Source organism: Aspergillus sydowii (genome assembly GCF_001890705.1).
Source record: "Aspergillus sydowii CBS 593.65 unplaced genomic scaffold ASPSYscaffold_10, whole genome shotgun sequence".
In the NCBI taxonomy this organism is placed as follows: domain Eukaryota; kingdom Fungi; phylum Ascomycota; class Eurotiomycetes; order Eurotiales; family Aspergillaceae; genus Aspergillus; species Aspergillus sydowii.
Window position 1 is genome coordinate 205731 of NW_024467868.1, and position 14024 is coordinate 219754.

Sequence of the window (14024 nt, forward strand, 5' to 3'; positions counted from 1 at the left end):
TCTAAATGTTGAATTATATTAGTATAAACAGGGAAAGAAAAAGAGTTACAAGAAGATGTCAAATCCGGTACATCAATCCCATTACCAAACATGCTCAGTGACCTGTCTACTTGGTCGATTCCACCTTACCGAATAACGTTGAAGTAGGTACCAGAGGGTAAAAAGAAGCATCGACGAAGCCAGCTACAATCTCTCCGCAATCCGATGCCGATGCACCCAACTCCGACTCCTCTTTCCCCAGATATACATCGGCACGGTCAACAGAGTAACCCCAATTGTAATACCGCCAATGGTAAAGAAACAATTTCTGACACCCTGCGTATCAATCCACCCATTAACGTAGAAGGTCAGACCGAAGGAAAAAATGTTTTTGACAAAGTTCATCGTTGCAAAAGCCTCGCTTGCTTTATCGCGGTGGCAGTCGACGACGTACGTTACGACTCCCGTGGTGCCGAGTTGTACGCCAAGATTGATGAGGCCCAGGCATACAATTACAGGGATCGGCCAGGGGTCGACGGCGTAGAGAGACTGGCCCCAAGCGAAGAAGCCGGTTGCGGTGAAGAAAAGGTAAGTAACCATGANGGGGAGGCGGAATTCGGGTTCTGTTTATTATTGCACTTGGTTAGTGAATAGTTTAATGGGACTGTAAAAACAGCATGAAGGGTATTTACCGAAGGTTCCTTTATTGATTTTGGAGAGCCTGCTAGCAACGCCGTCGACTAGGGGTCCTGCAACGAGGGTTCCGATAAGGGACGCAACGAAGGACGAGACGTTAGTGGCGCCGACGGCACCCACGGAAAAGCTGTAGGGCGGAGCGGAGAAAATTTGAGAGATGGTGAGCGAGATGAGGACTAGCCACGAAATGCAAGTTGTGAAGAGGATGACAGCCCATACAACGGCGGGGGAAGCAATGAGGTAGACAGGACGAATGAGTGTGTTCCAAAAGGAAACGTGGTTGACATAGCCGCTGTACGGGAGGAGTTCACGTAGGTATGAGATACGCGGTTCATCCTCTGATGCTGGCACTGGGTCTCCTGAGGCTTCAAGGTGTTTGACGTTTGCTTTGCTTTCTAGTGAGCTCTATAGTCGCGTGGTTAGCTAGAGCTAGGAAGACAAGGCAGGGATGGATAGTAGACGTACGAGGTCATAGCCGGTATCAATGCTCAATGCATCTGCGCGTACATAAGCGGTCTCTGGCATCCAGAAGAACACCATGATGAGGGCTAGCGCAAAGGCACCGCCCATCCCATTCAGGCAGATTTTATAATCCCCATACTGAATGACGGCCCCGGCTGTAGAAGGTTAGTATGAAAAATCTTGACAACTGAATAGAAATAGATGCTTACCGATAGGAGTCGCAAGATTAATACCACCTAGCACTCCAAGATTGAAAATAGCTGTGCGAAAACCACGTTCATGGACAAACCAGACATCTCCAATAGACGCAGGAACTAATGCCTCGAACGGACCCATACATAAACCACTGAGGACACGCGCTGCTACTAATGAGGCGAAGCTTTTGGCCGCAGCTGCCCAAAAACATGCTACCATCATTCCGATGGTCGTGATCAGATAGATTGGACGTTTGCCATACTTGACTGCGAGGCAGTTGAACATCAAACTTCCCACAGCAACGGCGGCGATTGTACTCCCCTGCACGCCGGAGACAAAAGTGTTTAGAGGGACCCCAAACTGTTCAGCAAGAGGTACGAAGGCTGCTCCTAGAAGGGGACCGACAGCTGGGAGAGAGTTAGATTGAAAATTCAACGCATAAATCGTGTTCTGATCGCCATACCTCCTGTGCAACCGCAGCCCCAGCCGAACGCGACAGTAAAGAGCTCCTTCTTCGATCGCGGCCAATTGTAGGGATCATTGGGTGAATCTGATGGTTGAGGCACAAGCACGATTTTGCCCGTCTCGTCGTGTTTTAGGAGAGCAGGGTCGATGCCTGAGTAGACGTTGTCCTGGCCAAGCTCGTTCAGGGGCGCAGTACCCGGAACGTTCTCGAGCTTGGTGTCTTCTAAAATCCCTAAAGGCATTTTCGCGGCGAAATGTAGGGCCAAGAGAACAGAGAAGGGTTGTTTCTCCAGACCTGGTGTGAAGATGGAGGTTGACAGTCGGGGTGGATGGAGGATAAAAGTACGATCGACGGGCCAGGTCGATGTGGGAACGTCGCGCCCTCGCCAAACCTTTTGGCGGTTTAGCTGCGTCACTAGCTACAGTAGGAGTTCTGTCCCTTGACACAAGGCACTTCTTTCCAGAGGAAAGAGGAGAGGAGACAAAGGGGGTTGAGGGCAATGAGGGCTTCACCCGGGACTCCCGATCCCCACGGGGTTGGAGGATTTCCGGGGGCTGTGGGAGAGATCCAGGAAAACGACAAAGTCTGAATTGCTTCATAATCCATTTCCAGCAGCTCCAATACGCTCGCTTACTTGGACGAGTACTCCTGCTGACCTCGTCAACTGCTATTTGCCACAACTGACTCGTAGGACTCACCGGACCCAAGAACGTGGGCGCTCGAATCCGCCGGACCCAGAACAAGCCCTCATCTCCCCGGACTACTCGAGATACAACCCCCACAGACCCAATAAACCGTTGGGAGTGACAACTGAGGAGAAATTGAATTCGGCCAAAAGACGCGAGCGACTCTCCCTGAATCCTTGTCCAAAATCTGCTGAACCAACGGCCATTGACGCGTCGACTCGACTCGACTCCATAATCCGTCATCTTTCAACCAACCTTCATCTCCAATTTCGGGATTCCCCCATCCCACATCGTGCATTGCAGAGAGGGGCGATCGGGAAACTTCCGCACATTTCATCCCCTGTGTCCGTACATAACGAAAGTGAAGCTCAAACAACCGGCGTGCGCTCACCAAAATAAGTGCCACTATCAGCACCAGCATCAGATTGATCACAATGTCCCCCAAGCGAAGTATCATCGTAACCGGTACGGACACCATAACTCTTCCCCAGGTCACTCACTCCTCATCCAACTAACATTCTAATGAACCTGTTAAGGTGGCGCCTCAGGTATAGGACTGGGAATCACCCGCCAGTTCGCCCCGCAGCCAAACACCCACATCACGATCTTCGATATCAATCCCACGACGGGCGCGACCACTCTTGAGCAGCTACGCTCCGAGTTCCCCTCGTGCGGCTTCAGTTTCGAGAGAGTCGACGTTTCCAGCTGGGAGAGCCAGGCCGCAGCATTTGAGAACGTTATCTCCCAGCAAGGCCGCGTGGATGTTGTGTTTGCCAATGCGGGAATCACGGAGAAGGGATCTCTCCTGCCAGAGAAAGATGGGAAGTTGACGAAACCGGAGCTGGCGACGATCGATGTTAACTTTGTGGGTGTTTTGTATAGTATGTCCACTCAATATCTCCCCTTGTCACTGGTCTAGTTAATTGCGGGAAAGCAATTCGGGATGAGAGAACGTTGCAGTGGCTAACTGAGTCTTTCCTGTGAAGGTGTTAAACTAGCTCTTCACTATATCTCGAAGAATGAGGCTGTCAATGGCTCAAAGGGCAGTGTTATCTGCACTGCGTCGAACGCGGGTGTATACCCTTTCCCCATGGCCCCGCTGTACTCTGCCTCGAAGCACGCTGTTGTTGGACTGGTAAGATCGTTGGCTAGGCCGTTGGAGAGAGAGCAGATTCAAATCAATGGGTTCGCCCCGGCAGTTATTGGTGAGTTTCTTGTCCATTCATGATCGAAGCATAGACGCTAATAAGAACGCAGAAACGAATATTGCTCCGAGCTCAGACTTGTTCAAGACCATGATTCTCACGCCAATGTCGACTGCACAGAGAGCTGCTGAGCAGTTTGTGAGTGATCCTTCGCTGACAGGGAAAGTTGCGGAATTGCACGGGGAACATGTGACATTTGCCGAGCCCCCAGCATATGTGGATGAGGATACCGGGAAAAATATCGAGAATTTCTGGTCACTTGGATATGCTTAGAGTAAGGATTAATGAATGAATGAAATGATCAGGATACCGATTGCCTGTGCTAAACGCCTGATCGTAATCTATATGATATCCATACATACAACAGGCATGAAACAGTCCCTTGCCTCTATAATACACCCAGCGCTCCCAAAATAAAGCAGAAATAGCCAAAGCATATGAAAAGACCTTGAAGATAAGAAATCGTAGTCATCATTAATCATTCTCGTCTTTCAGGAGGACTTTGAGCTTCTCCAGCTTATCCTCACACCGTACTTCCATCTTCATGACAACATCCACACTTTCCTTTTTGGTGGTCAAAAGGTGAGAGACAAGCCAGAAGTTATATCCATTTTTGAAGAAGCCCATGGAGGCCCATTCATGACTAGACACGGTGTTGCGGAGTGTTAACCAATGATCCCGCCACCGCGTTAATGCCGTGCGGATGGGCGTCAAAGTCGAGTCGTTCTGAACGACAGATTGTCGCCTCTTTCCCGAGCTCGACGCAGAAACAGACGGTTTTGTTCGAATAAGAAGTGCTAGACAAGTCATGTGCGTATTGATAAATGCGTAAAGTACTAAATTCAATCAGCATGGTTAACAGAAAGTGCACGGAGGGAGAATCTACCATGAATTAACACAAACATGTCGAATACCGTCAGGCTTGAAATGGGATTTGAAGAAGGCAAGGGAACAGGAGAGCCTTGTCCGCTGGTGTCTTCAAACAGTGCATGGAATGCGTCACGAATGGCGATTCCTCGTGAGACTTGAAAATTTGGTTCTGCAAATGGATGCTCAGAGGCGAAAACCGAGTCGAAACAAGGAAACTCCCAGCCCAATTCTGTGTGAGAAAGGCGACAAGGGTAATTCTGATAGAATGAAAAGGCACAGTCGAGAAGGGAAACGATATTCATATTACTGCGGACGCTTAGCAACAATTTGCCGAAAGGGTGCAGACAGGCTTACCGGATGCGACACTCATTCTGAATCCAAGTTGCTTCATCCGCCCCATCTTCTGGGTTATGTTTGTACCTCACTAGGCCTATTCGACGTGCAACCTATAACTTTGGTTATTCTCGGCCATTCCAAGTGCGGGTTCAGACCAACATACTTTGATAACTTCGCTAAACCGATTCTCCATAGCGCGACTGCTCGATACTGGGCCCCCAGCCCAATATTGCACGACCACCATTAGAAACCCAGCCTGGAAATTCTGAAATTGAGACCAGTCATGCGTTTCGTTGTCAATATTTCTACTCCCGCACATAATCGCAGCTACTTCGTATTCGCACGAGAAAATGTCGCTAGAGAAAACGTAGAGCTCTGCAAAATCAAGCAGTCTTTTGGCTGCGTATCGCTCTCGTTCATCCGTCGTGTACATCGCACCCATAAATACAACGGATGCTAGGAGAGGCAATGCAACGGTATCAGGATCGAAAGACGGTACGTGGAGTATCGTGCAGTTTGCGTGCCAGTACTTGAAATAAAGAGCCACAAATTTCCGAATGCGCGCCGTTGTCAGAAGAAAAGTGAGATTTGTTGATATCTCCTCATGTACCTTTGCATCGAGCGGTAAGGACCAGGATCGTGACAGAATAGCTTGTATCAAGGCAGTCGCATATGGTTTCTCGGGTTCGAACTGTTGTTGCCCAGAAAACGCCAAATTCGGGTCATGGCTCATGGGAATAGCTGGCGAGTAGCCCATCACCCCCCCACTATATGGATCAACTGCTGATTTGTGTGCGTCCCCGAAGGGTCCGTTGAAGAAGTCAAGAAAAGTATCCTGGAAGAAGGAAAGGCCGTTCGTATCAAACTCGGTGAATGGGGCCGTTAAGAATTCTGTTGGGTCTCCCTTTGATTCCAACGCTAGCATTGAGCTCTCCGCGGTCTCAGCTTCTTCTTTCTGGTGATGATACTCGAGGCCTCGGGTCCTATCACTCCGCGGCGGGAGGAGGAATTCCTCTGTGAAACTGTCGGTACCACCATTGAGGAGGAACTTGATAGAACCTCTATCTGAAGGTCGATCATAGTCTTCGTGCTTCATAGAAGACGTGTCTACTACTGTTAGACGTGGTTCAATTGACAGCGCAGAGCACCCATACCTGATACGGTCCCCGGGCTAGCAGTCGTCGTCTTGCGGTCTTGAATGCACTCAAGATGTCTCTTGACACAAGATCCGCAAGGAGTCTGTCCATCACAGCGAAGTTTCATCGAAGTACACTGCAATAGAGGTTAGCTAATGGATTGGGTTACGAGAGGCGAACATACTGATTGGCATGCATGTCGTCTCCTACCTCGCTGGCCGGTCTCGGGAATTTCCCGGTCGCCCCGTTTGGCACAGTCTGCGTAGTGATCACGCAGGTTATCACTACGTCTGCCATCAGCAACCATTGAACATTTCAGGAACGTACAGGACGCATATATACACACCAGCGGGCAAAGGATTCGCTGCAAAAGACACAAGAATACGGCTTCAAGCCGGAGTCTGCGGGGAACGACCTGGGTTAGTGTGTGCAAGAATATGGAGCGAGAGGATCCAAGACGAGGTCTAGGGTAGCCACATACGGCGCAGGTGGTGTCGCTTCAGATGGTCAATACGTGTGAAACCCCGCTGGCAAATGGTGCAGCAAAAATGCTTGGTTGGCTTCATGGCGAGGGTCTGAGATGCATCGGGGAGGAGCTCGAGGGGGGGAGAGGAAAGTCTGGGGTAAAGAAGGGGGACTCGCGAGGGGAAAGAGATGAAGTGAGATCCCAGTCCGATCGAGTCAGTGAGGGCGGGGAGGGGAAGAGGAAGCTCTCAGCCTGTCACGGTTGTGGTATCCAGCAGTCCCATGGGACCTGCCCTGTTGTTAGGACCAGACTACCAGCTTAGTGGCGATTCAAAAGAGTTCAGTACTTCGCCCAACTTGACGGAGATGGGAAAAGAAGCCAGTCATGGGACAAGGACGCTGTGTTAATATTATTCATCGAAGCTCGTAACGCCTGGTAAATTGGAGCGTGGAGGTGGAGTCGAGCAGTGCTTGCTTGGAGTTTTCCGTGCGGAGAACGTCGGAGCTCCCGGTACCCACCGGTCAGGTAAATTACCGGATTTATGACTGGAGAGTGTTCTATTATGTAATTTGGCACACCGATGGCTGATTTGAGCAAGGACCAACACAACTCGGACTCTATCAATTTCTTAGTTCTTCAGCTAGGGCTACAGCTCCTGGATGTCTTTACCGTTTCCGGCCTGGGCCTTAGTCTGCGAGGTCTGAAATCTAGAAGGTAGGTATCGGAGTGTTTAATCCATAAAATCGCTTATAATTAGAATAGCAGAAAACAGTGTGCTCAGTGCGCCAGCCCATTCATCCCTTTGTCAAGGGTTTCCCTGTCAATTACAGTTGAGGGAAAGTCAATTCTGTCATCATCCAGATAATCAACATTGATGATCTTGTTTCTCTCGTCCTCTGCCCAGCCGTCGCCAATCCAACCGTTGGGGTTGTCGTTGACGTACTCGTAAGTATAGTCTTCCCACCTAGGAGAGCTAAGAGCTTTCATCGCGTGAAGAGAGGAGCCTTTTCCGTTTGTCAGTTGAGTCGCAAAGTCACGTTTGGACATTGGTCGACTTACCGGGCCACAATGCCACAACTCTCCCGTTCAGTTCACCCCCCTTGTACCAGCTGCGACATTCCATACCAAACACTGTCCGGGAGAAGTACTGGTCGCAGTGCCGTCTGAACTGCGTCACAGCTTTCTTTTGCACATCCATAGTTCGGATGTTGTCTCGCTGCATCTTTTCAACACAACGTGTGATGTAATCGATCTCATTCTCAATCAGGAGAAGCAGGTTTCCCTCACCCAGCGCTGCGTTGGGGCCCAGGCAGATAAAGTAATTGGGGAATCCATCCACTGCGAGGGAAAGATAGTTCTCTGGTGTTTCCTCCCATCGCTTTGCCAAAGACAGCCCATCTTTGCCAATAATGGGGAACCGTGGTGTGAAAGTGGTATTGAAGCCCGTGGCGCAGACGAGGACATCTGTTGGGTGATGTTTCCCGTCCTCTGTAACAACACCATCCTCAACAATCTTGACAATGGGAGACGATATAACGTCGACCTTATCGTCTGTGAGAGCCTCAAGATATCCTGGCCCAGGAGTCAGTCGGCGGCAAGCTGGCGCAAACGATGGCAGCAGCTCCTCGACGAGTTCTGGCTTGTTCCGTAGCCGACGCTTCATGTTTTCCGTGAAGAAAGCTGTCGCGCCTACTTGCTCTGGCGATCCGACAAGGGTACAGCCGTGAACAGACTGCAGTTCTGTCTCAATTTCTGCTGGCAGTTAGCAACCGCTGGAACTGGTGGCTTTGAATGCTTACCTTTTCGAAACTTCTGGTATGCTGAATGATCTTTCTTGAAAGTCTCAATCTCCTCAGGAGTAAAAGAGACTAGTGTTGTTAGCAGTTACCATGCAGGCGCAGTCGGTGGTCTTACAATTTTCAAGTTCCGAGTTGCGCTTGTCGACTTGCTCACGCGCAAATGTGGGGGCGAGCCAGGTGCGGCCTCTGATATAGTGGTCCAGGTGTGTCACCTTTGGCAGCATCCCCGGGACGATCTGGATTCCACTGGATCCGTTCCCGATGACAGCAACCCTTTTGCCCTGTCCAGACGATTAGTGTATGAGTAATACGGGTAATCTTCCGGTCCCGGCTGCAACTCACACTGTAGTCATAGCTCTCGTCCCATTTGGCACTGTGCATCAACTTCCCTTTGAAGTCATGGAGGCCGGGAATGGTGGGCCATTTCCATTCGTTCAGCGCACCGCTAGCGGACACTAAGACATCGCATTGGTCCTCGACAATTTCGTCGTTGTCAATGTTTTTCACCTGGACACCTAGGCGTTAGAATCATATATATGACCGTGCTTGGAAACTATGTCACCTTCAATGTCCACTTGCTTCGCACACCATCCCACGTTGCGCCAACAACCTGGTGCTTAAACTTGACGTATTTTTCGCAGCCATACTTCTGCGACACACGTTTCCAGTACTTGTGAATTTCTGGCGCCGCAGCGTAGAACGTTGACCACTCCTTGTTCGGTTCAAATGTGGCCTGATATGTGTGGGCGGGAATGTCTAAAGTGCACTATTAGTGACCATGAAATGGTGTGTTAACAGCTCTTAGAAAAAAATTTATATACTCACCACAAGCACAGCCGGGATATCTGTTCTCAAGCCAGGTACCTCCAATATCCGCATTCTTCTCGTATACTTGGAGATCCAACTTGCCAATCCTTTGCCGAAGACGAATCGAAGAAATTATGCCGGAGATTCCAGAACCAATAACCACAACCCGCATGGGCCGAGATGTATCGATAGAGCGTTCCTCAACAATCCAGGGCTCAGGTTCCCTCGTCTTAGCTGCTACACCGTTGGCTACACCATCGAGTTCGGAAGCGCCTTTGGTTTGGGTAGCCACCTGCTGAACCTTCGGCTCAGGCGAATTTCGGCCCAAAGCTCGGGACAAACGTCTCATCATGTTGGGTATTCTTGCGAAAATGACAAAACTTCACAAAATTGGCAAACGGGTATTCAAAGCAGAGCGACTTATATTAAATAACCGGAGTGGCAGAGAGTATCAGGAGAGGCAGTGCGGTGGAAAGTTTAACCCCGACAAAAGCTCCTCCCCGATGATATACGCCCCTGGTCCCAAAAAATTGACCGAACTAGCGCCAGTCTCGACTCTCGACCAGGTAAAATAATGCGGAGACTCCGGCTTTCCTGGGAATGGCGTATAAAACGGGCTCTCATTTCCTCCCCGCCACATGTTACGGAACTCCCCCCGAGACAAACCGTGTCTTGACTGTTGAGGTTGAACTAGGCGGAATTGAAGATCCACAGCTGTAATTCTACATGCGGAGTAATGGCGCACAACTGACATGAAACGCTTTTTACTTTTGGGCGTTGGCAATTGGGAGTTGCGCTGTGGCCGCCGGCTTGGAGAGTGGACCCTCGTCCTCGGTACCAAAACGAGACAGCAATCCCTTTTCGTCTCTATTGCGGGGAAACGCGAGCGGAACGCTCTTCACTGGAGAAACCAAGACATCCTGACTGGCCAGTCGGAGCCTGCCAACATGACCAGAAATGAGGGGTCGAAAGAACGATAATGTGCTAACGTTGCTGTGACACGATATAGCCGAGGTGTCTACTTGAGGTCAGGGCGAGGAGATGTAGATTCCTCCCTACTTAGCATGATCGTTACGATAGACCGGTGAGATGCCCGGACCTGCCAGGCGTAAAGAATACAGTCAAAACAGTCATTTACCCCGGCAGAAGATCTGGTGCACCGGTTAGGGTGTCACGACGAAGACCGCTCTGAGTAAACTTTGTTTCAAAACGCGGAATCCTGCCGAGCCACGATCAGCCGGAAAACCCCCGGCATAAGGCATCGATTATGATTGTGGCGAACGTTTGTGACAACGGTGACGAACATTAACTATCGATTCACCCCATAAGCTTCCAAACCGGAATTGGGAGGAACCTCTATCGGTTTCGTCAGTTATCTGGGATCCAATGAAACAGCCGTAAATCGCTCGGAAATCCCCCAACTCTCTGGGGTGGCCACGGCTGCTAACGCGGGGTGCGACATCCCTCGGGGAGGTTGATGACGCGCTTATTGCTTACATGGAGAAGCGCATTCCGAAACGAGCGTTATCATACGCTCGTCGGAGTCCCAGGATGGGTTCGTGAAGGACCGGCCCTGGTCAGTGTGGGCTTGGGAGAAAGCATTTACAAGTTTCTCTCTGATCGGTTATCGTTACGAGGAAACTCGGGTCGGAAATCTAGATCCCGCCACACAGACAGACCATGCTTCTTGCACGGTTGCGCAAAGCGTTATAATTGAGTATTGACGGTTCCAAAATCCAGTGAGATTTCCCGGTCGCAGAACACTCATGGCCATTGAGTTGTGACTGGGAAGTTGGATATTTCCGTATATCCGCGAAGACACCCCCAACGTCCCAGGAATTGATCACCGTTTACCAAGGTAGCTCAGCCAACCATATAAATAACGTACAATTCGGGTCCAAATTCCGCATTCAGCGCTGGCGCGTTGTGCATGGAAGCGGCATGGCGATGGACCAGTAAGACACTTTGCAATTCGCTGATGCGGGCTTCACCTATAATGATAGTCTAAGACCCGGGACAAACCCTTGCACGACCCGGGTGTTCGTAGATGTCTGAGGCGGGCTGAAGACGAGTAGATTCTAGCTTATTCATTGCTAATAGTGGCTATTCTCCCCCAATGAATATATACTTGTACTTAGCAGATCATCAACTGTTCCATGATTTATGATAGTGGCGGTATATTAATGACACTTGGTTCTGCAGCGGATGCACGATGCACGAGTAAGATGAACCAATTCCGTAGGCACCCCTGCAGCAATTAAGTCTGGGGCGCCATCGGGGAATCTCTCCCTAAATGAACAGGCGATTTGCTCCAGAATGGATATAAAGCAACGTTGATGTTCTGGACGTGGAATCAGTCATCTCTTAATAATTATTATCAAAATCAAAGTGGGGATTTCTCCGTTCACAGCAACTGTCCTATATCAGTCTTCCAGGCGCAATTGTTCCCAATATACAAACAAGATTTCTTACTTTTTACTTCCTTTTAATTGTCAGGGGCTGAGTTCAAGTGTCCCATCGTTCGAATGCCCGTCTTTACAGAATTCTCCGCCTCGTTGCGCGAACTCCGCGTGCTCCCCTCCTTTGCACCCCCTCTGCCCCGCCTTTCCCCCACCTTCACAAAAAATCCAGCTGCTTCTCAAGCTTCCCAACCAGAGGGCGCCCAAACACAAGAGAAGTATGAAGTAGTCGTCGTCGGCGCCGGCCCTGCCGGACTGATGCTAAACCTCTTGCTCGCGCGGTACGGCCTAAACGACGACTCGCTCCTCTGCGTGGACGCGAAGCCCGGCACGTTGAAATCCGGACAGGCAGACGGACTGCAGCCGCGCACACTCGAGGTTCTTAAGTCGCTGGGTGTTGCGGACGAGATCCTCAACGATGGTTGTCATATGGAGGAAGTGGCGTTTTGGAATCCCACGGGGAAGACGGAGGGAGAAGTGATTGAGCGGACTTCGATCGTGCCGGACGTTAGCGTGCCTGCACGGTTTCAGCATGAGGTCACGATTCACCAGGGGAGGATTGAGCGGATTCTGGAAACGGATTTGCTGCGTTATTCGAAGCGCGGTGTACAGAGGAGTACGAAGCTGGTTGGTGTGAGGATTGATGAGGAAGGGGATGGCGAGTTTCCCGTTGTGGCGGAGATTGAGGTTGAAGAAGCGCAAGGGAAGAATGTGAGGAGAACTGTGCGCTCGAAATATCTCGTTGGTGCGGATGGTGCGCACTCAAACGTTCGTCGGTGCATGGGTCTTAGCCTTGAGGGCGAGTCGCTAGATCATATCTGGGGCGTCGTGGATTTGGTCATTGATACTGATTTCCCTGATATTCGGCGGCGAACCGCAATCCATTCGCCTGCGGGATCTGTCATGGTTATTCCACGTGAGAGGATTGCGACTGGCGACTACCTGACCCGGTTATATGTTCAGGTCCCGGAAATTGAGATTGAGGCCGGGGATGATCGCAAGGCGAAGGAGGGCGCGAAGGCGCGCAGGGCTGGAGTTACGCTTGAGAGCATCTTCCAACATGCTGCTGATGCATTCAAACCATACTATATTAGGCCAAAGCAGGACGGTGCGGTGGATTGGTGGGCGGCGTACCAGATCGGACAGCGGGTGTCTGACCAGTTCACGGTGAAGGATTCCAAGGGTATAAACCGCGTTTTCATTGCCGGTGATGCATGCCACACGCATAGTCCCAAGGTACGTGCTTTATCAAACCTGGAAAACTGCACAGATATGCTAACTTAACAGGCCGGCCAAGGAATGAACGTCTCCATGATGGACTCCTACAACCTCGCCTGGAAACTCGTCTACTCCATCCACGGTCTCACACCCGGCGCACTCGAATCTGCAAAGGTAGATCCAATCCTCGACACATACCACCTCGAACGCCACACAATCGCCCAGCAACTAATCGACTTCGACCGCGCCTTCTCATCCATGTTCTCCGGGAAAATTGGGCATGAGGACGGCATCGGCCAGCTGACACACGAACAATTCCTCGAAGTTTTCAGCACAGGCAACGGCTTCACCAGCGGCTGCGGTATCGAGTATCCCGAGAACGTAACGGTCGAGAAAACCCCAGCCAAGAACCCCATCAAAGGCACAGATTACCTCCACGGCATTTTATATCCCGGCAGAAGATTGCTGAATGTCCGAGTGAAGCGCTTTGCCGACGGAAACAGACGCGATCTACACGATGGTACCTGGCCCCTGCCCAAACAACCTCCGATATACACCCCCAAACTGTCCAACTGGAACTGGAGATAAGAGCTCGCTAACATTTCACAGATTTCCTCTCCACCGGCCGCTTCCGCATCCTAGTCCTAACATCCTCCGACCTTCTCAACCCATCCGGCACATCAGCCAAAGCTCTAAGCGCCATCTCATCATCCATCCTCCCGCACTTCCCACCCTCCGTGATCGAACAAGTGGTCATCCATCCACGCCTAGCCAACACCAGCAATAAAGGCTTCATGTGGCGTGATCTTCCAAAGGAGATCAAAGAGCACTCGGAGATGCGCTTCTACAGCGGCTATGAACTCTCCGATGATGTCTATGCTGTTTATGGCGTCGAGGAGACTGGAGGTGCTCTTGCTGTTGTAAGGCCCGATGGGTATATTGGAGCTGTTGCGGCGCTGGATGATGTTGACAGTGTCAAGGACTTTTTGGCGAGGTGTGTGAGGACTATTTAGTTATACCGTAAAGTATGGTAGGATACCATTAGATTTTTCAGTGTTGGACATTTTTTGCTATTCGATATCAGAATGAATAGCGATTTAGATCAAATAAGAGAAGGAAAGATATTTTGTCATTGAATGAAGTACAAACAGTTTAGAGCTATGGTATTCTATCAAAAAACATCGCGGTGCTCTTCATGAAGGTTGATTTACAAACAAATCTCGTTTATTTTTATTGTAATCGCT

General features: G+C 50.3%; 5 protein-coding genes across 5 annotated transcripts; 2 read left to right on the forward strand and 3 right to left on the reverse strand.

Moving 5' to 3' along the window:
* Positions 1-183: 183 nt before the first annotated feature.
* On the reverse strand, positions 184-2039 carry ASPSYDRAFT_33894 (uncharacterized protein; the record flags this gene model as incomplete). The annotated part of the gene is made up of 5 exons (XM_040845158.1): positions 184-602; positions 672-1080; positions 1141-1292; positions 1347-1739; positions 1796-2039. The coding sequence occupies 5 exons, from the start codon at positions 2037-2039 to the stop codon at positions 184-186; spliced, it is 1617 nt and encodes a 538-aa protein (XP_040699684.1).
* A 784-nt stretch (positions 2040-2823) lies between these two features.
* ASPSYDRAFT_388500 (putative short chain dehydrogenase/reductase) lies at positions 2824-4063 on the forward strand. Its single transcript, XM_040845790.1, has 4 exons — positions 2824-2949; positions 3021-3365; positions 3471-3689; positions 3742-4063. The coding sequence occupies exons 1-4, from the start codon at positions 2919-2921 to the stop codon at positions 3960-3962; spliced, it is 816 nt and encodes a 271-aa protein (XP_040699685.1). The 5' UTR covers positions 2824-2918; the 3' UTR covers positions 3963-4063.
* Positions 4064-4163: 100 nt separating this feature from the next.
* On the reverse strand, positions 4164-6338 carry ASPSYDRAFT_92090 (Zn(II)2Cys6 transcription factor; the record flags this gene model as incomplete). Its single annotated transcript, XM_040852599.1, has 6 exons — positions 4164-4525; positions 4576-4865; positions 4914-5005; positions 5059-6002; positions 6050-6167; positions 6216-6338. The coding sequence occupies 6 exons, from the start codon at positions 6336-6338 to the stop codon at positions 4164-4166; spliced, it is 1929 nt and encodes a 642-aa protein (XP_040699686.1).
* Positions 6339-7274: 936 nt separating this feature from the next.
* ASPSYDRAFT_92091 (flavin-containing monooxygenase) lies at positions 7275-9455 on the reverse strand (the record flags this gene model as incomplete). Its single annotated transcript, XM_040852601.1, has 7 exons — positions 7275-7501; positions 7557-8249; positions 8297-8365; positions 8412-8577; positions 8639-8803; positions 8859-9052; positions 9122-9455. 7 exons carry the CDS (start codon positions 9453-9455, stop codon positions 7275-7277), a joined length of 1848 nt encoding a protein of 615 aa, XP_040699687.1.
* A 1995-nt stretch (positions 9456-11450) lies between these two features.
* Positions 11451-13953, forward strand: ASPSYDRAFT_207521 (putative phenol monooxygenase). The gene is made up of 3 exons (XM_040843923.1): positions 11451-12798; positions 12850-13300; positions 13390-13953. Exons 1-3 carry the CDS (start codon positions 11629-11631, stop codon positions 13791-13793), a joined length of 2025 nt encoding a protein of 674 aa, XP_040699688.1. The 5' UTR covers positions 11451-11628; the 3' UTR covers positions 13794-13953.
* Positions 13954-14024: the final 71 nt, after the last annotated feature.

Bases quoted from the DNA above. Each gene is read 5' to 3' on its own strand.
- ASPSYDRAFT_388500 (XM_040845790.1), top strand. From the start codon at position 2,919: ATGTCCCCCAAGCGAAGTATCATCGTAACCG. The intron at 3,366-3,470 runs GTATGTCCACTC...TTTCCTGTGAAG, and splicing joins CTTTGTGGGTGTTTTGTATA to GTGTTAAACTAGCTCTTCAC. The intron at 3,690-3,741 runs GTGAGTTTCTTG...ATAAGAACGCAG, and splicing joins GTTCGCCCCGGCAGTTATTG to AAACGAATATTGCTCCGAGC.
- ASPSYDRAFT_207521 (XM_040843923.1), top strand. From the start codon at position 11,629: ATGCCCGTCTTTACAGAATTCTCCGCCTCGTTGCGCGAACTCCGCGTG. The intron at 12,799-12,849 runs GTACGTGCTTTA...CTAACTTAACAG, and splicing joins GCCACACGCATAGTCCCAAG to GCCGGCCAAGGAATGAACGT. The intron at 13,301-13,389 runs GTACCTGGCCCC...AACATTTCACAG, and splicing joins CAGACGCGATCTACACGATG to ATTTCCTCTCCACCGGCCGC.